Source organism: Leuciscus leuciscus (genome assembly GCF_965113295.1).
Source record: "Leuciscus leuciscus genome assembly, chromosome: 13".
In the NCBI taxonomy this organism is placed as follows: Eukaryota; Metazoa; Chordata; class Actinopteri; order Cypriniformes; family Leuciscidae; genus Leuciscus; species Leuciscus leuciscus.
The window spans coordinates 132,501-159,344 of NC_138737.1; the positions used below are offsets into that span (position 1 = coordinate 132,501).

The window sequence follows — 26,844 nt, forward strand, 5'->3', positions numbered from 1 at the left end:
CGCACAGACACTGACGTCATGACGACGACCGCACAGACACTGACGTCATGACGACGACCGCACAGACACTGACGTCATGACGACGACCGCACAGACACTGACGTCATGACGACGACCGAAACAGACACTGACGTCATGACGACGACCGAAACAGACACTGACGTCATGACGACGACCGCACAGACACTGACGTCACGACGACGACCGAACAGACACTGACGTCACGACGACGACCGAACAGACACTGACGTCACGTCATGACGACGACCGAAACAGACACTGACGTCACGACGACGACCGCACAGACACGGACGTCACGTCATGACGACGACCGAAACAGACACTGACGTCACGACGACGACCGAACAGACACTGACGTCACCACGACGACCGCACAGACACTGACGTCACGACGACGACCGCACAGACACTGACGTCACGACGACGACGAACAGACACTGACGTCATGACGACGACCGAACAGACACTGACGTCATGACGACGACCGAACAGACACTGACGTCACGACGACGACGAACAGACACTGACGTCACGTCATGACGACGACCGAAACAGACACTGACGTCACGACGACGACCGAACAGACACTGACGTCACGACGACGACCGCACAGACACTGACGTCACCAGACGACGACTCCGACACAGGACACTGACGTCACGACGACGACCGAACAGACACTGACGTCACGCTGACGACGACCGAACAGACACTGACGTCACGACGACGACCGAACAGACACTGACGTCACGACGACGACCGCACAGACACTGACGTCACGACGACGACCGCACAGACACTGACGTCACGACGACGACCGCACAGACACACTGACGTCACGACGACGACCGAACAGACACTGACGTCACGACGACGACCGCCAGACACTGACGTCACGACGACGACGCGCACAGACACTGACGTCACGACGACGACCGCACAGACACTGACGTCACGACGACGACCGCAAAGACACTGACGTCACGACGACGACCGCACAGACACTGACGTCACGTACGACGACCGAACAGACACTGACGTCACGACGACGACCGCACAGACACTGACGTCACGACGACGACCGCAAAGACACTGTACGTCACGACGACGACCGCACAGACACTGACGTCACGACGACGACCGCACAGGACACTGACGTCACGACGACGACCGCAAAGACACTGAACGTCACGACGACGACCGCACAGACACTGACGTCACGACGACGACCGCAACAGACACTGACGTCACGACGACGACCGAACAGACACTGACGTCACGACGACGACCGCACAGACACTGACGTCACGACGACGACCGAACAGACACTGACGTCACGACGACCGCACAGACACTGACGTCACGGACGACGACGTCTACCGAACAGACACTGACGTCACGACGACGACCGCACAGACACTGACGTCACGACGACGACCGAACAGACACTGACGTCACGACGACGACCGAACAGGACACTGACGTCACGACGACGACCGAACAGACACTGACGTCACGACGACGACCGAACAGACACTGACGTCACGACGACCGACAGACACTGACGTCACGACGACGCCGAACAGACACTGACGTCACGACGACGACCGCACAGACACTGACGTCACGACGACGACCGAACAGACACTGACGTCACGACGACGACCGCACAGACACTGACGTCACGACGACGACCGAACAGACACTGACGTCTCGACGACGACCGCACAGACACTGACGTCACGACGACGACCGAACAGACACTGACGTCACGACGACGACCGCACAGACACTGACGTCACGACGACGACCGAAAACAGACACTGACGTCACGACGACGACCGAACAGACACTGACGTCACGACGACCGAACAGACACTGACGTCACGACGACGACCGAACAGACACTGACGTCACGACGACGACCGGAACAGACACTGACGTCACGACGACGACCGAACAGACACTGACGTCACGACGACGACCGAACAGACACTGACGTCACGACGACGACCGAACAGACACTGACGTCACGACGACGACCGCACAGACACTGACGTCACGACGACGACCGCACAGACACTGACGTCACGACGACGACCGAACAGACACTGACGTCACGACGACGACCGAACAGACACTGACGTCACGACGACGACCGCACAGACACTGACGTCACGACGACGACCGGAACAGACACTGACGTCACGACGACCGAAACAGACACTGACGTCACGACGACGACCGAACAGACACTGACGTCACGACGACGACCGCACAGACACTGACGTCACGACGACCGAAACAGACACTGACGTCACGACGACGACCGAACAGACACTGACGTCACGACGACGACCGAACAGACACTGACGTCACGACGACGACCGAACAGACACTGACGTCACGACGACGACCGGAACAGACACTGACGTCACGACGACGACCGAAACAGACACTGACGTCATGACGACGACCGCACAGACACTGACGTCATGACGATGACCACACTGACGTCATGATGACGACCGAACAGACACTGACGTCATGACGATGACCACACTGACGTCATGACGACGACCGCACAGACACTGACGTCATGACGACGACATGTTCATGTTTGGGTGAACTTTCCCTTTAACAAAAGAGGCTCTGTTTAAACATGACTAATACACAATCATATTTGTTTATCCATATGTCAACCAGCACTTTTTATTTGAAACTGATTATCATCACTGTATTATTATCAATATGAAAATTTTTTAAAATAATACAGAGATATTATTGCCAAGGACAGCGGAATCCCATGTCATGACATCTAGTGTTTATTGTGTGATTTCGGTGTTTAATGACTGTATAATCATGTACATCATAAACTATACATCTAGAATGATAAACAATATTGATCGATGAAAATGAAATGGGTTGATTATGATAGTAAACACTTTATATTTGCACTCATTGTCGCTGGAACAGTTTATAACTCAACGCAGAAGAAACACACACACGGACACAGTCTCATCACAGTAGCAGGAGTGTGTGTGAGAGAGAGAGAGAGCACTGGAGTGTGAAGCGCGGTCAGTGTCTCTCTCTCTCTCTGCTGTGTGTGTGTGTGTGTGTGTGTGTGTGTGTGTGTGTGAGTGAGAGAGAGAGAGAGAGAGAGAGAGAGAGAGAGAGAGAGAGTACTGGAGTGTGAAGCGCGGTCAGTGTCTCTCTCTCTCTGCTGTGTGTGTGTGTGTGTGTGTGTGTGTGAGAGAGAGAGAGAGAGAGAGAGTACTGGAGTGTGAAGCGCGGTCAGTGTCTCTCTCTCTGCTGTGTGTGTGTGTGTGTGTGTGTGTGTGTGTGTGTGTGAGAGAGAGAGAGAGAGAGAGAGAGAGAGAGAGAGAGAGAGAGAGAGAGATAGAGAGTACTGGAGTGTGAAGCGCGGTCAGTGTCTCTCTCTCTCTCTGCTGTATGTGTGTGTGTGTGTGTGTGTGTGTGTGTGTGTGTGTACCTGCTGGTCTCGTACGGCGCGTATCTCTCGGGCAGCACGTGCAGACAGCGCTGGAAGAACCGCACGTGCCGCTCGCGCAGAAAATCTACCTGATCAAAATCCGCCATCATCATCATCAGCACAGCAGCATCAGGGAAGCGCTCCTGTCGGCGAGCCACTTCCGCTTCCGGTGCTCAAACACGCGCCAAAATAAGAGTCTCTGCTGCTGATCACCCCTGCAAACCTCCATTATCCTGAAGAAGAACTTCCCCTAAACACGCAACATTTGAGTTCATTTGCGGGAAGTGCAGGGTCTCTTTCACGAGTCTTGTCTCCATGCTGGAACAGCCCTGAGAGGAAACACACACACACACACATCAGCTCAGGACCACCAGAGGAACAGAACATACTCACATTCTCTGACTGTTATTATGAATAAGGGACAAACGTTTGCGTTCAGCAATCATTTATTAGAAGCTATTATTGTTAAGTGAAAGTGAAAGGTGATGGCCAAGTATGGTAACCCATCCAAGTTAATGCACACACATTAGGAGCAGAGTAGCACACACACACACACACACACACACACACACACACACACACACACACACACACACACACACACACACACACACACACACACACACACACACACACACACACACACACACACACACACACACACACACACACACACACACACACACACACACACACACGCGGGCAGCCTTTGTGTGGCACCCGGGGAGCGATAAGGGGTTAGGTGCCTTGCTCAAGGGCACCTCAGTCATTTCCCACCAGTGGGAAATCTGGAATCGAACCAGCAACCTTTGGGTTACCAGTTCAACTCCCTAACCACTAGGCCATGACTGCCCCCCACCAGAGGAACAGAACATACTGTTCTGTTGAACAACTTGTTTCATTAGTTGTCAGTAAAAAAACAAACATTTAAGTCAATATTATAAACAGGAATTAGAAAAGGTTGAAAGAAAGAAGAGAAACAGATGTTTATGCAGAATGTGTCAGTGGATCTTCAGATCTGAACCTCTGGACTGTAATAATCACACAATATCATGAACCTGTTTCACATTAAATGAGTTTTAAAGGCACTTTAGTCTTTGAAAAACTGCTGTGAAACAACATGAATGATGAAGAAGACGATGATCCAGTGAGTCCAGCGCAGACGCTCTTCATCCCAACACTCAGAAGATCGAGTTCATAAAGACTTTAGAGGTTAAACTCGTCTAATTCTGTCTCAACGTTGTATTTTGTTGCATATAAAAGGTTTCTGTCTTAATGAGGGATTTGTGGAGTACAAATATTGTTTTTATTTTGAAGGGAAAAGATAAAATTGGATCGAGCAGAATAATTCCATGAGTTAGATGTATATTTCACACATCATCGCTATTTTGAGAGTAATCATACAGTGTGAATTTATAAAATATGTAAATGTTCATAGAAATCATTGAATAAATGTAACTTTTCAGATGAATCTCTTTTACTGGGATTCTGTTTGATCTGTCATTGGTTAATCAATTGTTCAACTAAATGGTCAAAATACTATTTAAAATAGAATAGTTGATTTATTATTTTATATGAGTGACACTTTTAATAAGAATGTCAAAAGTTATTTCTACCGTATTCTGTACGTTTAACCAGAATGGAGGAATTTGTTTCACATTAAACGACTAAAATGACCAAATGTTTCTGATTCCCCTCATGCTGGGCCACACCTAAACATCCTTACAATCTAATAAGATTTTCAAAATGTGAGAGACCACAAACATGAGGACAAAAATCCTAGATTTTACAGTTTTGCTCCTATAGAGTGTGTTGTTCCGCGATGTGAGGAAGTCAACACACACAGACACACACACACCACACACACACACACACACACCACAGACACACACACACACACACCACACACACACACACACACACGGCCCGTGTTCCTCAAGCCTCTGAGAATGAGAACACTGCTAAGAATCGACTTAAGAGTAAAGAAAGTCTTGGCTCAAAGCAGCGCTTAAAAGTTAGTTATCAAGCATCTCAGGCGTAATGTAAGTGCAGTGTGGGACTACATCTTAAGTGTCTTAGAGAGGATTCTCAACACTTGCTGTGGATGACGACAGGAATGGACCAATCACTGAATACATTTTCTTATTTAAGAATATTCTCAGATGAATTCTATTCAACACACATTTGACAATCAATAATTTTCAAGAGAATAAATTATAAATAATGATATTCACATTGGAAATGAAAGATGAACACCTTTTCCAACATGTCTTAATTACACATTTTAACCCAGAGCACTGTTAACTGTTATAGCCTAGATTTTATTATTTAAAATCATGTTTCATATTTATGTTTAGATAATATGTTATTTTATAATTTCATCTATGCTGATTATATGAAACGTGACCAGCATGAGTAAGATAGGATCATAAGATGATGGGTCAGATATGATTTTGTCCACTTCATTAAGTTTTGTTTTGTAGAAAGCCTTTCTTTAAAGTGAATTTCATTTTGTATTAATTGTATCTTAATTTTAATCAGTTTCAGCAACTTTTGCCTGGATTTAATAAATAAGAAGCAAATATAGCAGACAATATAGTCAGGACATGGAGGCGCCGGCGCGATCACTTGCATTGCTCATGAACTGGAGCTCGTCTCATAAATGAACCGAAACTCAGCGTATAGATACTTGCCGGTTCTTTGTGACAGAAGAATTTATTCGCGTTATTGACGCGCCACCCTCTGGTAACATGAACGCGTCACCACCGCATCAACACCGAAAACATGGGGATTGTTTTAGACAATAATCGCAGGAAGGAACAGGAGAGACTCGGAGGAACCGGAGAGACCCGGAGGAACCATAGAGACCCGAAGGAACCATAGAGACCCAAAGGAACCAGAGAGACCCGGAGGAACCAGAGAGAGCCGAAGGAACCGGAGAGACCCGGAGGAACCATAGAGACTCGAAGGAACCATAGAGACCCAAAGGAACCAGAGAGACCCGGAGGAACCGGAGAGACCCGAAGGAACCGGAGAGACCCGGAGGAACCGGAGAGACCCGGAGGGAACCGGAGAGACCCAGAGGAACCGGAGAGACCCGGAGGAATCGGAGAGACCCGGAGGAACCAGAGAGAACCGGAGGAACAGGAGAGACCCGGAGGAACCGGAGAGACCCGAAGGAACCGGAGAGACCCAGAGGAACCGGAGAGACCCGGAGGAACTGGAGAGACCCGGAGGAACCGGAGAGACCCGGAGGAACCGGAGAGACCCAAAGGAACCGGAGAGACCCGGAGGAACCCGGAGGAACCAGAGATACCCGGAGGAACAGGTCATCCTCCACATCCGTGTGCTTGTTGAATGTGGATCTCGGCGAAGGATTCACACGGTCTCTGCATCTCCTGTTTGGGGATGTTATTAGAGAACCGGGTTATGTCAGTACAATCTCCTGTACCTGTGTAAGGTGTGCAGCAGTGGAACGGCTCCTGATCCCGACGGGCCGATGTTCCTCATGCGCTGCTCCCAGACTTCAGTGCGCCTCCACAGTCTGGAGGGATCGCGGCTCACCTCAACCTGACACACACGAAGTTAGTTTATTTTAAAAGAGACGAGAACAAAACTGAGCTGAGTTGATCTGAATAATGACTTTGATAAAGTTTGCATCATTGATTCTGTTATTTTCCTGTTTATTACTGTGAAGCGGCTTTGAAACAATCTTTACTGTATAAAGTGCTGTATATGTAAAATAAGTCCACAGTGTCAGCTGTGCTTGTAAGATAAAAATGTATCCATCAAACCTTCTCCTTGAGCTTCTCCAGCGTCCTTTGCCGCTCCCAGCGCTCCTGCTCTTTACTCTGTTTCTCCTGGAGCTTTTCCTCCAGACGAACTGAATCCTGAGGAGAGAAAGAACAGCAGGTAATGGTGTCTCAGGATCCGCTGTATGGGATGATCACACAGATCTCAGGATGATCACACAGACTCACTCTGTCCTGGAAGCGTCTGATGGCCTCGTTCGCCCCGCGCTGTCTCTCCTCTCTCTCCGCTCTCCTCTTCTCCTCCTCCTCCATCAGACGCTGGTCCTCCTCCTCCTTCTTCTGCTTTACAAGAGCCTCGATCCGCAGCTTCACCTCCAGCTGGCGCCGCTGCTCTTCTTTAGCTCTTCTTCTCTGCAGGATCTGGTTCCTCAGCCGCTGCTCCTGCTCCTGCTCTTGCTCCTGTGTTCTCCGGCTCCTCCAGGCCTGGAGTCTCTCAGACACCTCCCTGCATCTCTGCTCCTGCTTCAGTTTCAGTTGCTCCTGCTCCTGGTCCTGGTCGGCTCCGGCTTGGTCCTGCTGATCTCTCTGCTGATCTCTCTCTCTCTGCTTGGCTTCCCTCCATCTCTGGACGGCCTGGAGGACCAATGCACGAGGTTAACGCTACACAATTATTGCCTTTTTTCCCTATCACATATTTCAGTAATCATCATAAACTAGGATCGACGACGACGTCAACTCCTGCGAACACTTCACATGACGCAACATCAACACGCACCAATGCTACATTTTTCTAAATGTCATAATCATTTGTTAACAAACAAGTATTCGTTACTTCAATGAGCTCATTGTTTCTGCCTTAAATTATTACATTGTTTAAATTAATAAATTTTTAGCTAACTGTGATTTTGTATATGTACATTTCTGGAATACATAACTTAGACAGTTTCCTCTGATATCAGATCACTGTAAACTGTAATGTAGACTTGTACATTTCCTGTAAAGCTGCTTTGAAACGATGTGTATTTTGAAAAGTGCTATACAAATAAATGTGAATTGAATTGAATAGGATCATTGGAAAGCTTAAACACTCAAAATTCATCCTGTAGAAACCGTTTTGAAATTGGATAAACATGGAAACGGTACTTTAAATCATGTTCTGTGGCTCCTCCCCCTAGTGGGCAGCGTCATCTTTCATATTCTATCAATTTGACTGATTTTAAAGTCCCCCTGTGGTGAAAATCAAATTTCTATGTGGTGTTTTTAATCTGCTTTAAGACAAACCATGTGTAAATTCATAAGTCGACACCATTGCTGAGTATTTCCTCCTTAAAACTGCAGTGAACCAAAGACAGTCTCAAAAACACGCTTTGAAATCGACATCACAAACTACCTTGTAACCAATCAGAACAACGTGTGATCGTCAACCAGTGGATCTCTGAGCTGAGTGAGTGGAGGCGGGGCTCATTTGCATATTCATAGAACCACGTATACTAAATGAGGCAAGGGTGTCGAGTTACATTCAAGATATTTTAAGGCATGAAGAATTTTTTTAAAGCAAAAAATATTTAAATATGTCATTTTGGTGATCAAAGATGAGCTTTAAGGAAACAAATTACTACAGGGGGACTTTAAGATTATAATTTTATAATCTAATATTTTTCTAAACTTGACAAAACACCTATTATTGAAAACCTCAAGGTTTCAATTATGGTGACTTTTATTAAAGAAGTGATATAGTTTTATGATATCAACTTTACATTTGGACCACAACTACTAGGTTGGACACGTGGCTTAGATTTTATAACAATTTTAGACTCTGTAAAACAGGTCATTTGAATAAAATAAAAATATTTAGCTTTTCAGTAAACTTAAACTTCTTTATGTTCTTTATGTGTTATCGCTTCAGCAATAATCTGCTGAGTGTCTTTTTAAAAAAGAGATCAACCTTCCGTCTGTTCATTCATCAGTTCAACCCTGAGGGCCCTATTTCAACAATCTAAGCTCATGCTCTTTAGCACACGGCACAAGTGCACTCAGGGCGTGTCCGATTCCACTTTTGCTAGTTTAACGAAGGGAAAAATGGTCTGCGCTCCCGGCGCATGGTCTAAAAGGGTCGTCCCTATTCTCTTAATGAGTAATGGGTGTGTTTTGTCTCTATTCTCTTAATGAGTAATGGGTGGTTTTTGTCTCTATTCTCTTAATGAGTAATGGGTGTGTTTTGGGCGTAACGTGCAATAAACCAGTCAGAGTCTCTTCTCCCATTCCTTGTAAAACCCAGTTGCACTCGTGCCATGGTGGATTCGCTATTTACGTGAGGGAATTAGCAAGCGGAAAAACTGAACACTTCTCTGGAGCAAAAAGCTGTGTGTGTTTGTGTGTGTGTGTGAGGTTAAAGCGCAAGCCGACCATCTACAGGACAGATTAGAGCCCCTAGAGGTCAGAGGTCACCTCTCTCTTCTTCTCCTGCAGGCGCCGCAGCTCCAGGAACCACAGCTCGTGCTGCTTCAGGTCTTCCTCGCTCTTCCCAGGCAAATAAAGCCCTGCTTCCCGTATGAAGGAGTGTTTCCCGCTGTGCTTGGTCCACACGCTGAGGAAGCTCCGGTGGTCCAGCTCGTCCCAGCCGCCCCGTGACCCGGTGCGCTGGAGGAACGAGTCCAGCGCCGCCAGCTCCACCGGGACACTCCTGACGTCACAGGGGGACAGGGACCAATGGCATTTACTGGAGGACTGTACTTAACTACACTTTTTGAGTATCTGTACTTTACTTGAGTATTATTTTTTCTGGAAACGTTTTACTTTAACTTCACTACATTTGACAGACATATCGTATGTTTTACTCCACTACATTTCTGTCAGGGTCATTGAGTAGAAAGTAGTTGTGTTAGTTAAAGTAGTTACTAGTCAGGGTATGATTTTTTTCCGTCTCTAAAACGTGATTGGACTATTGTATGTGAGAGACAGCCTATCAGTAATCACTCTTACACCGTGTCCGAACTACACGCGACGCAACGCCGCGACACGCAATAAAAGGTTATTTTCCATGTTAATCAGTGTTTGTCCTATCCAGCCGCGACGACGACACGCAACGATTCTATTTTAGAAACGGTTTCTATTTTTCTGCGACGTCGCGCTGGAACAACAAACACAAAGTGTGGCGATGATAATCTCAGGTGCTGTTTATGTGCTTTATTTAATGTTAAAAGCGTGTAATGTGACTTTGAATATCATTTAGTGCTCCAGCTTTTTAACTGTAAAAGCAACAATGGATAATTCATCTCAGATCTTAAAATTAAACGAATGGTAACAAGAACGTTCAAACTGTGAACAAACAAGTGTATTATTTGATAAAGATTGGTTTAGTAAGTAAGTAATATAATTATCTATATAAGTATAATTTAGCCTAAGTAATATTTGTGAATTTGATTATGTAGCTGCTTATCCATGTTCTTGCGAGTGCCGTCAGGATCACTCTCTGGTGCCGTGCACTCCGCCCACACGCTGCTCTGATTGGCTGTGGGTTTTGATTGATTTTGACGCATCTCGCAGTCGTGTCGCATCTAGTGGGGACAGATAAATTATTTGTTGCTGGAATCCTATCGCATGGCGTCTGGTTAGGACACGGTGTTAGGGTCACGTGTCGTGAAGTTCTGCGATTTCCCATAATTTCCTTCGAACACTAATCAACTGGTTAGGGTTAGGGTTAGGGTTAGGGTTAGAAATAAACGAAGACAGATCCTCGGCGCAGTGCATCCATGCAAACACTTTCTGTTTCGCTGCTTCTTAAAGCAGTTTTGCTGTTATTCAGTTATACAGATATGGTGGGTTTTAAAGCAGGTTGGATTTTTACAGACCACTTGATTCATTGTGCATGAATGGACACATAGATGTGTACTTCTGTTGTGGGGGTGGAAGGAGTGTTAGATGATTATGGCTGTCTGTTTTTTGTCAATTCAGTTGTTTCATTTCTATAGGTTTTATAACATTCTAAAAGCTCTTAATTCCACAGATCCTACAGACTGGTCAGTGTATTCACTGCTTCAGAGGCATGAGCTACTGTAACAATGCAACAATAATAAAACACTTTTACTTTTTACTTCTGATACTCAAGTACTTTTAAAAACAAGTACTTCTGTACTTTTACTTCAGTAAAAATCAGTCTTTACAACTTTTACTTGTAACAGAGTAATATTTAACCGGCAGTATCTGTACTTCACTCGAGTAAGGGAGTTGTGTATCTTGTGCACCTGTGTGTGTCGGCACTCCGGCGGTCCGGGCCGGCGCCGGGAAAACGGACCTCGGCTCTCACAGGCACACGCCAAGCCTCAATCTTCCTCTCCAACACACCGATCTCCTGCCAGACGATCCGCTCGTCCTTCAGCAGCTCCTCAAAACTACAGAGGAGTGTGTGAGTGTGTGAGAGAGAGCGAAACTACAGAGGAGTGTGTGAGTGTGTGTGAGAGAGCGAAACTACAGAGGAGTGTGTGAGTGTGTGTGAGAGAGCGAAACTACAGAGGAGTGTGTGAGTGTGTGTGAGTGTGTGTGAGAGAGCGAAACTACAGAGGAGTGTGTGAGTGTGTGTGAGAGAGCGAAACTACAGAGGAGTGTGTGAGTGTGTGTGAGATAGCGAAACTACAGAGGAGTGTGTGTGAGAGAGAGCGAAACTACCGAGGAGTGTGTGTGAGAGAGAGAAACTACAGAGGAGTGTGTGTGAGAGAGAGCGAAACTACAGAGGAGTGTGTGAGGGAGAGCGAAACTATAGAGGTGTGTGTGAGAGAGAGAAACTACAGAGGAGTGTGTGAGAGAGAGAAACTACAGAGGAGTGTGTGAGAGAGTGCGAAACTACAGAGGAGTGTGTGTGAGAGAGTGCGAAACTACAGAGGAGTGTGTGTGAGAGAGCGAAACTACAGAGGAGTGTGTGTGAGAGAGTGCGAAACTACAGAGCGTGTGTGAGAGAGTGCGAAACTACAGAGGACTGTGTGTGAGAGAGAGAAACTACAGAGGAGTGTGTGTGAGAGAGCAAAACTACAGAGGAGTGTGTGTGTGAGAGAGCGAAACTACAGAGGAGTGTGTGTGAGAGAGTGCAAAACTACAGAGGAGTGTGTGTGAGAGAGCGAAACTACAGAGGAGTGTGTGTGAGAGAGTGTGAAACTACAGAGTGTGTGTGAGAGAGTGCGAAACTACAGAGGAGTGTGTGTGAGAGAGAGAAACTACAGAGGAGTGTGTGAGAGAGTGCGAAACTACAGAGGAGTGTGTGTGAGAGAGCGAAACTACAGAGGAGTGTGTGTGAGAGAGAGCGAAACTACAGAGGAGTGTGTGAGAGAGAGAAACTACAGAGGAGTGTGTGTGAGAGAGTGCGAAACTACAGAGGAGTGTGTGTGTGAAAGCAAAACTACAGAGGAGTGTGTGTGAGTGAGAGCGAAACTACAGAGGAGTGTGTGTGTGAGAGAGAAACTACAGAAGAGTGTGTGAGAGAGAGAAACTACAGAGGAGTGTGTGAGAGAGAGAGAAACTACAGAGGAGTGTGTGAGAGAGTGCGAAACTACAGAGGAATGTGTGTGAGAGAGCGAAACTACAGAGGAGTGTGTGTGAGAGAGAGAAACTACAGAGGAGTGTGTGTGAGAGAGAGAAACTACAGAGGAGTGTGTGAGAGAGCGAAACTACAGAGGAGTGTGTGTGAGAGAGAGAGAGAAACTACAGAGGAGTGTGTGAGAGAGAGAGAAACTTCAGAGGAGTGTGTGAGAGAGAGAGAAAGTACAGAGGAGTGTGTGAGAGAGAGAAACTACAGAGGAGTGTGTGAGAGAGTGCGAAACTACAGAGGAGTGTGTGTGAGAGAGTGCGAAACTACAGAGGAGTGTGTGTGAGAGAGAGCGAAACTACAGAGGAGTGTGTGTGAGAGAGAAACTACAGAGGAGTGTGTGTGAGAGAGAGCGAAACTACAGAGGAGTGTGTGAGAGAGAGCGAAACTACAGAGGAGTGTGTGTGAGAGAAACTACAGAGGAGTGTGTGAGAGAGAGAAACCACAGAGGAGTGTGTGTGTGAGAGAGTGCGAAACTACAGAGGAGTGTGTGTGAGTGAGAGCGAAACTACAGAGGAGTGTGTGTGTGAGAGAGAAACTACAGAAGAGTGTGTGTGAGAGAAACTACAGAGGAGTGTGTGTGAGAGAGCGAAACTACAGAGGAGTGTGTGTGAGAGAGTGCGAAACTACAGAGGAGTGTGTGTGTGTGTGAGAGAGCGAAACTACAGAGGAGTGTGTGTGAGAGAGTGCGAAACTACAGAGGAGTGTGTGAGAGAGCGAAACTACAGAGGAGTGTGTGTGAGAGAGCGAAACTACAGAGGAGTGTGTGTGAGAGAGTGCGAAACTACAGAGGAGTGTGTGAGAGAGCGAAACTACAGAGGAGTGTGTGTGAGAGAAACTACAGAGGAGTGTGTGAGAGAGAGAAACTACAGAGGAGTGTGTGAGAGAGAAACTACAGAGGAGTGTGTGAGAGAGAGAGAAACTACAGAGGAGTGTGTGAGAGAGAAACTACAGAGGAGTGTGTGAGAGAGTGCGAAATTACAGAGGAGTGTGTGAGAGAGAGCGAAACTACAGAGGAGTGTGAGAGAGAGAAACTACAGAGGAGTGTGTGTGAGAGAGAGAAACTACAGAGGAGTGTGTGTGAGAGAGAGAGAAACTACAGAGGAGTGTGTGAGAGAGAGAAACTACAGAGGAGTGTGTGAGAGAGCGAAACTACAGAGGAGTGTGTGAGAGAGCGAAACTACAGAGGAGTGTGTGTGAGAGAGAGAGAGAAACTACAGAGGAGTGTGTGAGAGAGAGAGAAACTTCAGAGGAGTGTGTGAGAGAGAGAGAAAGTACAGAGGAGTGTGTGAGAGAGAGAAACTACAGAGGAGTGTGTGAGAGAGTGCGAAACTACAGAGGAGTGTGTGTGAGAGAGTGCGAAACTACAGAGGAGTGTGTGTGAGAGAGAGCGAAACTACAGAGGAGTGTGTGTGAGAGAGAAACTACAGAGGAGTGTGTGTGAGAGAGAGCGAAACTACAGAGGAGTGTGTGAGAGAGAGCGAAACTACAGAGGAGTGTGTGTGAGAGAAACTACAGAGGAGTGTGTGAGAGAGAGAAACCACAGAGGAGTGTGTGTGTGAGAGAGTGCGAAACTACAGAGGAGTGTGTGTGAGAGAGCGAAACTACAGAGGAGTGTGTGTGAGAGAGTGCGAAACTACAGAGGAGTGTGTGTGAGAGAGCGAAACTACAGAGGAGTGTGTGTGAGAGAGTGCGAAACTACAGAGGAATGTGTGTGAGAGAGCGAAACTACAGAGGAGTGTGAGAGAGAGAGAAACTACAGAGGAGTGTGTGAGAGAGAGAAACTACAGAGGAGTGTGTGAGAGAGAGAAACTTCAGAGGAGTGTGTGTAAGAGAGAGAAACTACAGAGGAGTGTGTGAGAGAGTGCGAAACTACAGAGGAGTGTGTGTGAGAGAGCGAAACTACAGAGGAGTGTGTGTGAGAGAGAGCGAAACTACAGAGGAGTGTGTGAGAGAGAGAAACTACAGAGGAGTGTGTGTGAGAGAGTGCGAAACTACAGAGGAGTGTGTGTGTGAAAGCAAAACTACAGAGCAGTGTGTGTGAGTGAGAGCGAAACTACAGAGGAGTGTGTGTGTGAGAGAGAAACTACAGAAGAGTGTGTGAGAGAGAGAAACTACAGAGGAGTGTGTGAGAGAGAGAGAAACTACAGAGGAGTGTGTGAGAGAGTGTGAAACTACAGAGGAATGTGTGTGAGAGAGCGAAACTACAGAGGAATGTGTGTGAGAGAGCGAAACTACAGAGGAGTGTGTGTGAGAGAGAGAAACTACAGAGGAGTGTGTGTGAGAGAGAGAAACTACAGAGGAGTGTGTGAGAGAGCGAAACTACAGAGGAGTGTGTGTGTGTGAGAGAGAGAGAGAAACTACAGAGGAGTGTGTGAGAGAGAGAGAAACTTCAGAGGAGTGTGTGAGAGAGAGAGAAAGTACAGAGGAGTGTGTGAGAGAGAAACTACAGAGGAGTGTGTGAGAGAGTGCGAAACTACAGAGGAGTGTGTGTGAGAGAGTGCGAAACTACAGAGGAGTGTGTGTGAGAGAGAGCGAAACTACAGAGGAGTGTGTGTGAGAGAGAAACTACAGAGGAGTGTGTGTGAGAGAGAGCGAAACTACAGAGGAGTGTGTGAGAGAGAGCGAAACTACAGAGGAGTGTGTGTGAGAGAAACTACAGAGGAGTGTGTGAGAGAGAGAAACCACAGAGGAGTGTGTGTGAGAGAGTGCGAAACTACAGAGGAGTGTGTGTGAGAGAGCGAAACTACAGAGGAGTGTGTGTGAGAGAGTGCGAAACTACAGAGGAGTGTGTGTGAGAGAGCGAAACTACAGAGGAGTGTGTGTGAGAGAGTGCGAAACTACAGAGGAGTGTGTGAGAGAGCGAAACTACAGAGGAGTGTGTGAGAGAGCGAAACTACAGAGGAGAGTGTGTGTGAGAGCGAAACTACAGAGGAGTGTGTGAGAGAGAGAAACTACAGAGGTGTGTGTGAGAGAGAGAAACTACAGAGGAGTGTGTGAGAGAGAGAAACTACAGAGGAGTGTGTGTGTGAGAGAGAGAAACTACAGAGGAGTGTGTGTGTGAGAGAGCGAAACTACAGAGGAGTGTGTGAGAGAGCGAAACTACAGAGGAGTGTGTGTGTGAGAGAGAGCGAAACTACAGAGGAGTGTGTGAGAGAGAAACTACAGAGGTGTGTGTGAGAGAGAGAAACTACAGAGGTGTGTGAGAGAGTGCGAAACTACAGAGGAGTGTGTGTGAGAGAGCGAAACTACAGAGGAGTGTGTGTGAGAGAGAGCGAAACTACAGAGGAGTGTGTGTGAGAGAGAAACTACAGAGGAGTGTGTGTGAGAGAGAGCGAAACTACAGAGGAGTGTGTGTGAGAGAGAAACTACAGAGGAGTGTGTGAGAGAGAGCGAAACTACAGAGGAGTGTGTGTGAGAGAAACTACAGAGGAGTGTGTGTGAGAGAGAGCGAAACTACAGAGGAGTGTGTGTGAGAGAGTGCGAAACTACAGAGGAGTGTGTGTGAGAGAGTGCGAAACTACAGAGGAGTGTGTGTGAGAGAGCGAAACTACAGAGGAGTGTGTGTGAGAGAGCGAAACTACAGAGGAGTGTGTGAGAGAGAGAAACTACAGAGGAGTGTGTGAGAGAGAGAAACTACAGAGGAGTGTGTGAGAGAGTGCGAAACTACAGAGGAGTGTGTGAGAGAGCGAAACTACAGAGGAGTGTGTGTGTGTGAGAGAGCGAAACTACAGAGGAGTGTGTGTGTGTGTGAGAGAGCGAAACTACAGAGGAGTGTGTGTGAGAGAGCGAAACTACAGAGGAGTGTGTGAGAGAGAGAAACTACAGAGGTGTGTGTGAGAGAGAGAAACTACAGAGGAGTGTGTGAGAGAGAGAAACTACAGAGGAGTGTGTGTGTGAGAGAGCGAAACTACAGAGGAGTGTGTGAGAGAGCGAAACTACAGAGGAGTGTGTGAGAGCGAAACTACAGAGGTGTGTGTGAGAGAGAGAAACTACAGAGGTGTGTGTGAGAGAGAGAAACTACAGAGGAGTGTGTGAGAGAGAGAAACTACAGAGGAGTGTGTGAGAGAGAGAAACTACAGAGGAGTGTGTGAGAGAGAAACTACAGAGGAGTGTGTGAGAGAGAGAAACTACAGAGGAGTGTGTGTGAGAGAGCGAAACTACAGAGGAGTGTGTGTGAGAGAGCGAAACTACAGAGGAGTGTGTGTGTGAGAGAAACTACAGAGGAGTGTGTGAGAGAGAGAAACTACAGAGGAGTGTGTGAGAGAGAAACTACAGAGGAGTGTGTGAGAGAGAGAAACTACAGAGGAGTGTGTGAGAGAGAAACTACAGAGGAGTGTGTGAGAGAGAAACTACAGAGGAGTGTGTGAGAGAGCGAAACTACAGAGGAGTGTGTGAGAGAGCGAAACTACAGAGGTGTGTGTGAGAGAGAAACTACAGAGGAGTGTGTGAGAGAGAAACTACAGAGGAGTGTGTGAGAGAGAAACTACAGAGGAGTGTGTGAGAGAGAAACTACAGAGGAGTGTGTGAGAGAGAAACTACAGAGGTGTGTGTGAGAGAGAAACTACAGAGGAGTGTGTGAGAGAGAAACTACAGAGGAGTGTGTGAGAGAGAAACTACAGAGGAGTGTGAGAGAGAGAAACTACAGAGGAGTGTGTGAGAGAGAAACTACAGAGGAGTGTGTGTGAGAGAGCGAAACTACAGAGGAGTGTGTGAGAGAGAGAAACTACAGAGGAGTGTGTGAGAGAGAAACTACAGAGGAGTGTGTGAGAGAGAAACTACAGAGGAGTGTGTGAGAGAGCGAAACTACAGAGGAGTGTGTGAGAGAGAAACTACAGAGGAGTGTGTGAGAGAGAAACTACAGAGGAGTGTGTGAGAGAGAAACTACAGAGGAGTGTGTGTCAGGGTGGGAATTATGTAATTTTAGGGGCAAGGCCTTTTGGCCTCCACCTTTTCTTTTTTTTAGGGGCATCAAGGCCATATGACAGGGCACAAAGGCCATCGAGTACAATTCGATGGTTTTCCCATTCAGATTAATACCATAACATCCTAATTTGGAATAAGACATGGATTATGACTTTTTTAATTAAAAAAAAACATTTTTTAATGAGAGAGAGAGAGAGAGCGCCATTACATCCAGAAGGTATACACCCTCACACAACAATAGAAACAACATAAATGCCAATAAAAGCATTCAGAAACAACACAAATGCCAATAAAAGCATTCAAAATATTCATTCAGTCCTCTATATCATGTGAGTGTGAGAGAGAGAACCATTTCATCCAGAAGGTATACACCCTCACAACAATAGAAACACCACAAATGCCAATAAAAGCATTCAAAATATTCATTCAGTCCTCTATATCATGTGAGTTAATTATGATTATCAAAGTTTACATTCAATATAGGCTATAAACAAATTTTGTGTAAACATGTTATAATTTGCCTATATATATATACATACATACATACATATATATATATAACATAAATTGTAAGAATATGAGTCAAGTCAAGTCAAGTTTATTTGTATAGCGCTTTTCACAATACAGATTGTATCAAAGCAGCTTCACAGTATTAAATTAAAATAATACAACAAAGTTTGTTTCAAGAGGAATTTATTGATTGATAAAATTAAATTAAATATCCCCAAAATATCCCCAACTGAGCAAGCCAAAGGCAACAGTGGCAAGGAACCGAAAAACTTCATCAAGTGACCTAATGGTGTCCTAAAACTCCATCAGGTGACCTAATGGAGAAAAAAAACCTTGGGAGAACCCAGGCTCAGTCAGGGGCCAGTTCTCCTCTGGCATTTATGAGCTAGAGGCCGGATTGTAGTTTGAACTGTAGGATTATATGAATGCCTGGCTGAAGAGATGCGACTTTAATCTAGTTTTAAACTGGGAGAGCGAGTCTGAGCAACGAACAGTATCAGGAAGACTATTCCAGAGTTTTGGAGCCAAATGTGAGAATGCTCTCCCTCCTTTGGTGGTTCTGGATATCCTAGGTATGACCAAAAGCCTTGAATTTAGTGATCTTAAAGAGCGCGATGGATTATAGGGTGATAAAAGATCCGTTAAATAGACTGGAGCTAAGCCGTTTAGGGCTTTATAAGTCAGTAGCAATACCTTATAATTAATACGGAACTTTATAGGTAACCAATGCAGTGATGATAAAATCGGTGTTATATGATCATATTTTCTTGATCTAGTAAGAACTCTAGCGGTGGCATTTTGGACTAACTGTAGCTTGTTTATTGAGGATGCAGGACAACCAGCTAGTAAAGCATTACAGTAATCCAGTCTCGAGGTCATGAATGCATGAACTAACTTTTCTGCATCAGAAACTGATAGCATATTACGTAGCTTAGCAATGTTTCTAAGGTGGAAAAAGGCTGTTTTTGTAACATATGAAATATGATTTTCAAAAGACAGGTTGCAATCGAGTATAACACCCAGGTCTTTTACTGTAGAGGATAAAGTAACAGGACATCCTATGATGTTAAAGTTGTATTGTGCGAGGTTTTGTGGGCGGTTTTTTGAACCGATAAGTATTACCTCTGTCTTGTCTGGATTTAATAAAAGAAAATTACGGGTCATCCAATCTTTTATATCTTTAACACACTCTGTCAATTTGGAAAATTTTGCGTTTTCATCCGGCCGTGATGAAATATATATTTGAGTGTCATCAGCATAACAATGGAAACTAATTCCATGTTTCCTTATAATATTTCCAAGTGGCATCATATATATTGAAAATAACAGAGGGCCTAATACAGATCCCTGCGGCACTCCATAGTTTACTGGAGTTATGATCGATTTTTCTCCATTTAAATAGACAAAATGGTAGCGGTCAGATAGGTATGATTTGAACCAGCTTAGTGCTTGTCCTTGAACACCAGTATAATTTTGTAGTCGATCTAAGAGTAATGTATGATCTATAGTATCGAACGCAGCACTAAGATCAAGTAAAACTAGTATTGAGATACAGCCTTGGTCAGAAGCTAAAAGTAAATCATTTGTGATTTTAACGAGCGCAGTTTCAGTGCTATGATGCGGTCTGAATCCAGAATATGACTAATAGTAAAGACTAGTACTAATAAATAAACATTAGGCCTATGCTAAAGTTATTAAATAGCAGTCCCAAACTAGTTTTTGTTGTTGGTATGAGCCACTACAGTCATTTAAAAATATAAAAAATAACACAAAGAAAAAATAGTGGCATTTTGGGGTTAATATGGAAAGGACAGTTACCATGGTGAATACACAATTTTAACAATAACTGTTAATGAAACATGGAAACTGCTCCTGGTGAATAGAATAAAAAACTTTCCTGCATTACTTTTATTTCGTGTAATTTACAACATAACGGCGTTGCATGCTCGTAGTTTCTTTTGCACTTGATCGGTGAGGCGATACAGCGCGCGCGCCATTGAAGAGTGTGCGCTACGAGAACAGGATAACGGCTGACATGACAAGAAAGTCAGTTTTTCTGAGGTGAAAAACTTTATCTCAGCGTACACTTATGTCACTGCCTGATAGTTCCTATTGTGCTGGGTTTTCTGAAGTAGTCTTGATTCGCCTCTCATAACATAACATGCTCTAAACACGCACGCAGAGTGGAAAAGGAGGCGCGGGGAGCAATAATCGCAAATTTGAACTATATCGATATGCAATATGGTCTAATTCCATATCGCATTTAAAAAATATATCGATATATTTTTTATATCGATATATCGCCCAGCCCTACACTGCACCTGCGCGAATCCACGAACTAATTGAAGTTCAGAGACTACTTGGCTCGCTGTAATTCAAAGCAAGCCCACTATGCCGCACTGGCGCTTTATACATGGAACTTGGACAGGGCCAGGGCACACAGGCCACTGTGGCCGTACGATGATTTTTTTTTCACGGGGCATGAAGGCCAACGTGTAGGGCAACGGCGGCCATGGCCGCGCGGCCGCGGTATAATTCCCACCCTGGTGTGTGTGAGAGAGAGAGAAACTACAGAGGAGTGTGTGTGAGAGAGCGAGTCTTGTACCTTTGATGCTGTGTGTCTTTGAACATGCTGATGGACGTCTCAATGTCTGTCATGGTGTCTCTCAATCTGTCAACCACTGAAATTCAAACACGCATGTCCTGCATTAAACCCTGACCCATTAAACACAACAGTTCTGTGGGAGACGGTTCTGAGTCGAGTCACTTTTATTTACAGCGCTTTTTACAACACAGAGTTTCACAGCAGCTTTACAGAGATAACAGGAAAATAATTTAGCTAAAAATAAAGTTTGCTTCTAGAAGAAAATAGCATCACTGTCCAGCTTAAGTAAGTTCAGAGATGTTTCCTTTTTGTTGTAAAAAAGTTATTAATTTAGTTTATATATATATAGAGCCGCTCTGGAGAAAACAGTGATGTCATCGTCCAGCTCAGTTCAGTTCTCATATAATGGTGTCAGTGCAGGAGATCAATAATATTGTTGAATATTAAATTAAATGTCCCCATTTTTAATCTGATGGTCAGTCTTACCATCTGGAGACGGTTTGGTGTCCATGAGCTGCTGCTGGAATCTGAAGACGCCATTCTTGAGTTTCTGCAGCTGCTGTTGGACTTTCCTGACTGATGGACAAACACTGATATTAATGTTCCATCCTGAGACTGAACGAACAGATCAATACACATCACTACAGAAGCCCATTTCTGCCACATAAGAAAAAAGACGTTAGAAAACAAGTCTGTCGAGTCACATGACATCCAGCCCCTCCTCTCTGGACGTGTAATGGGTGGAGGGATGAGTTGTGGGTGTGGTTGGATATTCTAGCTCCACCCACTAGGCCCTAATTACATGCGCTGGATGTCTAGAGGAGGAGGAGCGAGACAGAAGCTCCACCCACTTGTTCTGCAATGAGCTGCCTCTCTTGGTAAATCATAATTATTCTATATTTTGAGATAAAAGTTGAAATTATGACATACGAAGTCACGATTATGAGATAAAAAAGTCGAAATTATGACAACTTTTGACATCATTTCAACCCCAGACAACAACATGTCGGCCCAGATCCAACCCACATCTGGTACACATGGATTCCACACGGCCCAGATGTGGAATCCATGTGGAATCCACCTCTCTCTGCTCGCATCAAGTTCAAGGCACTGACACTTGCTTACAGATCTGTCACAGGCTCAGCTCCGTCCTACTTTCACTCACTCCTACAACCAGAAGCCTTCGATCGGTCAACGAACGACGTCTCGTGGTCCCATCACAGAGAGCCAAAAAATCACTTTCCAGAACATTCTCATTCACAGTTCCATGCTGGTGGAATGATCTCCCCACCGGCATCCGGAATGCAGAATCCATGACAACATTCAAAAAACAGCTAAAAACTCTTCTCTTCCGTGAGCACTTAACCTCATAAAAAAAAATAAAAAAAATTGTATATATATGTATATATTCCTGTAAATTCTCGCTTATCGGGCTTATGCTACTCTGAATAATGCCTGAACTTTGTATTTTGAGCACTTCTTGCGTTGTTTTTTGCCTCTTCACGATGACTTACTTAATTTCGTCCCAATTTGTAAGTCGCTTTGGACAAAAGCGTCTGCTAAATGACTAAATGTGGGCCGGATCTGGGCCAACACTATAGGTGTGTTCGACATCGGCTGCGGCTGGATGTATCCGATCGGCGAGAGTATTCGGTTGTTAAGTCGTGACGTAACCACTCTCCGATAATACTCTTTCCGGGTCCAAAGTCCAGGTCCTCTCTACCGCTTTCGCTAGTGTTTTGGTTATTATTGAGTGTTTTTACAATGCCGCAGTGCTGTGTCCCCTGTCCCGAGCTAACTCACTTCAACCTCGTAAATCTTCTTTTTCATTGATGCCTGGACTCTACCCTTAATTATGCCACCTGAGTGATGAGCTTCACTAACCACTCTGTTGGTGTTAAAGGAATTTAAACCCTTTTTGACCGCCAAGGGTGCCTCACTAAGAAGGACGTGATCGTAAATAAATTTACAGGTTCCACCATTGTTATTTCTGGACGAGAGGAGCGCTTGGACCCGGAAAAGGCTAAACGTCACGCGTGACGTCAGACTTAACAATCGGATAGCCGCGTGCAGGCGGGGAGGAGCTGCAAACGGAGAAGTGAAGCCGGACACTTTCTGGTTCCCGTAGTGACCGCTCACGTGGTGTTTGCATACTTTACCACAGCTGCAGTGAAATAAATGCAATATTTGCCAAATAATACACGGATGTTTCAGAGACATTTTCATTCAATACTTTATGTACTGCTTCATACAGCGTCTGTTTGAACAAGAATAAAGTTCAACATAAGCTACTATCAAAGAAGTGGAGTCTACGTTTTTTAAGCAGTTTTAATTTGATAAACATGACACAACATAACATGACAACGACATGAAAAGAGTGTTCACTGTTATAATAAACTGATTTGAGAGCTTTAGAGGAACTAAAGGTGTTCGAATAAACACGAAACACACGTGATCGTTGTCATGCGGTGAATCCGGCCAATCGTGGAACAGCTGTGTCGTCATCACCCCACGTGCAGCCCAGTGCAGCCGCTCTTGAGAAGCTGCGCTGGCTGAGTTCTCCCCAGCTACTCTCGAATTGCTCTCGCGGTACTTTGATGGCATACGTCACAGTCACGTGGCGTCGGCGCTGTATCAACAGAGCCCGTCTACGGAGAGCCTTGGCACTTCCTATTAGCCCCATTGTATAGATGGTTGGTTGCAGTTCCATTAGAATTCCACTGGAGGTGATCGCGGGCGAGTGCAGACTGAATGGGAGTCAATGGGGCTATACGGCTAAATGTGTCTCTTTCACCCGATTGCCGTTGAGAAATCTCAGATTTTATTGTAGGTTTTGCAAGTTCAACATGGGTTATAGGTCGAAAATTGAATGAACGAGTACTTATGTCCTTTCGATTTCTTACAGGTTGAGTTGTTGTTGCCCATAACACGCTAGCATTCTGCTAATGAACGCTGATTGGTCAGTGAAGGACTGATTACGACCAGAGATACCGCTTGATGGCATCGTGGCATCCGAAGCAGGACCAGAAACAAACAAAAACTCATCTAGCACGTGTATTTCCCTGTGTCAGCTGTGTTGTCGATGCCTCGAGAGAAAAGAAAGTGCCGAGCGCGAAAGCACCAAAGCGACTGAAGGATTGCCGTAAAGCAGTATCTCTGGTCGTACGATGTGTATGACGTCATTGACATTTTAAAATACTTTTTAAAGCAAATAAGTGACTCTAAAAAATCTAACACCCAGCAATGTGTAATTTCTTTGCATCTCCTTTCGAATACAACATTCAAATTACTAGACAAAAATTATATCCTGAGAAAAGTGGATTTTGATGGTTTAGCGTCATAGACCTCCATTCATTCTGCACTCGCCTGCGAGCGCCCCCGCATGGACAGAGACGTGTTACTGCAGCCAGTCCAGAAACCGGAAGTAACCTAACCGGCATGCACTGCTTTAAGTCAGCCGCCGATCGGTCTGCGCAGAGCTGCATGAAGTCGAACAAGCCTAATGTTGCTGTCTGGGACATTACATTTCATAATTATGCTTGCTTAGTATGTCATAATTATCCTAAACATGTCACAATATCAACTTTTCATTTCATAAATATGAAACTACACATTGTACTTCATGTCCTTTACAAAAGCATGTATTTGTTTATTGTGGCAGAAATGCTCTAACAACTGTACATAAACCCGTCAGAGAGGCGGGAAGCAGCAGGTCACGTGTGTGTGTGTGTGTGTGTGTTTACTGTCGGCGCGCAGGCGCAGATGCAGCTGATCGTTGAGCTCGTGGAACTCGCTGAAAGTCTCTCTGAGATCCTGTCGTCTGATCGCCTCGCGCTCCTCTTTACTCAGCCTGTGTGTGTATGAAGACAGTAATAAACCATAAAGACACGAGAGTCTCTGTGTTAACAGAATAAACATGAATTTACTCACAATCTTCTGAGACTTTCCGCTTCCCGTAGAAAATCCGAGGCAGACATTCGGCCAAATTAACAGCACGCGCGCTCCAAATGAGATAAGATCAATGTTAACAGCCGAATGCAATAATAATTAAGCTCAAGCACCTCATATAATCATAATCATGTAGAGATATCGTGCTAAAATCATGTCAGTAAGCAGGAAATGATTCGTGGAGGCTTTGTCTGAACTGTTGCCATGGCAACGACTCATTTACAGCGTCTGCCCAAACTGCCTTAAAGGGATAGTTCACTTTGAAATACATTTTTGGTATGTTTTAGCTTACCTCAAGGGCATCCAAGATGTAGGTGTCTTCTGTTGAACAAAAAATAAGATATTTTGAAGAATGTTGGTGACCAAACATCTGATGGCAGCCATTGACTTTAAGTCAAGTCACCTTTATTTATTTAGCGCTTTTTACAATGCAGATTGTTTCAAAGCAGCTTTACAGAGATAACAGAAAAATAATGCAACACAGTTTGTTTCGGCTGTACAGCAGATCTAGAAGAAAATATCATAGCCCAGCTTGAGTAAGTTCGGTGATGATTTCTGTTGTAAAAAAGTTATTAATTTATTTCATTTATATTTATAGCCGCTCTGTAGTTGTGGTCGTGTCTAGGCGCAGGTCCACCATCTGATCTGGATACGGCCCGGATCCGGCTGACTACATCATGTGTTGTGGGCGTGTCTAGGCACAGGTCCTCCATCTCATCTGGATACGGCCCGGATCCGGCTGAATACATCATGTGTTGTGGTCGTGTCTGGGCGCAGGTCCACCATCTGATCTGGATACGGCCCGGATCCGGCTGAATACATCATGAGTTGTGGTCGTGTCTAGGCGCGCAGGTCCTCCTTCTGATCTGGATACGGCCCGGATCCGGCTGAATACATCATGCGTTGTGGTCGTGTCTAGGCGCAGGTCCACCATCTGATCTGGATACGGCCCGGATCCGGCTGAATACATCATGTGTTGTGGGCGTGTCTAGGCGCAGGTCCTCCATCTGATCTGGATACGGCCCGGATCCGGCTGAATACATCATGTGTTGTGGTCGTGTCTAGGCGCAGGTCCTCCATCTGATCTGGATACGGCCTGGATCCGGCTGAATACATCATGTGTTGTGGTCGTGTCTAGGCGCAGGTCCTCCATCTGATCTGGATACGGCCTGGATCCGGCTGAATACATCATGTGTTGTGGGCGTGTCTAGGCGCAGGTCCACCATCTGATCTGGATACGGGCCGGATCCGGTTGACTACATCATGTGTTGTGGTCGTGTCTAGGCGCAGGTCCTCCATCTGATCTGGATACGGCCTGGATCCGGCTGAATACATCATGTGTTGTGGTCGTGTCTAGGCGCAGGTCCACCATCTGATCTGGATACGGCCCGGATCCGGCTGAATACATCATGAGTTGTGGTCGTGTCTAGGCGCAGGTCCACCATCTGATCTGGATACGGCCCGGATTCGGCTGACTACATCATGCGTTGTGGTCGTGTCTAGGCGCAGGTCCACCATCTGATCTGGATACGGCCCGGATCCGGCTGAATACATCATGTGTTGTGGTCGTGTCTAGGCGCAGGTCCACCATCTGATCTGGATACGGCCCGGATCCGGCTGAATACATCATGAGTTGTGGTCGTGTCTAGGCGCAGATCCACCATCTGATCTGGATACGGCCCGGATCCGGCTGACTACATCATGCGTTGTGGTCGTGTCTAGGCGCAGGTCCACCATCTGATCTGGATACGGCCCGGATCCGGCTGACTACATCATGCGTTGTGGTCGTGTCTAGGCGCAGGTCCACCATCTGATCTGGATACGGCCCGGATCCGGCTGACTACATCATGCGTTGTGGTCGTGTCTAGGCGCAGATCCACCATCTGATCTGGATACGGCCCGGATCCGGCTGAATACATCATGTGTTGTGGTCGTGTCTAGGCGCAGGTCCACCATCTGATCTGGATACGGCCCGGATCCGGCTGACTACATCATGCGTTGTGGTCGTGTCTAG

General features: G+C 45.9%; 2 protein-coding genes across 2 annotated transcripts in view; both read right to left on the reverse strand.

Annotated features, from left to right (window-relative positions):
* pggt1b (protein geranylgeranyltransferase type I, beta subunit) overlaps positions 1 to 3,825 on the reverse strand; it is a 22,101-nt gene extending 18,276 nt beyond the window's left edge. The window contains 1 exon segment of the mRNA XM_082187553.1: positions 3,515 to 3,825. Within this exon segment, the coding sequence (XP_082043679.1) occupies positions 3,515 to 3,630 (116 nt within the window). The 5' untranslated portion in view covers positions 3,631 to 3,825.
* Positions 3,826 to 5,707: 1,882 nt separating this feature from the next.
* On the reverse strand, positions 5,708 to 25,038 carry ccdc112 (coiled-coil domain containing 112). The gene is made up of 9 exons (XM_082187551.1): positions 24,813 to 25,038; positions 24,626 to 24,732; positions 21,369 to 21,458; positions 20,883 to 20,958; positions 11,511 to 11,657; positions 9,715 to 9,949; positions 7,495 to 7,899; positions 7,309 to 7,404; positions 5,708 to 7,084 (listed from the first exon to the last, which is right to left on the reverse strand). Exons 1-9 carry the CDS (start codon positions 24,857 to 24,859, stop codon positions 6,947 to 6,949), a joined length of 1,341 nt encoding a protein of 446 aa, XP_082043677.1. The 5' UTR covers positions 24,860 to 25,038; the 3' UTR covers positions 5,708 to 6,946.
* Between the last annotated feature and the right edge of the window lie 1,806 nt (positions 25,039 to 26,844).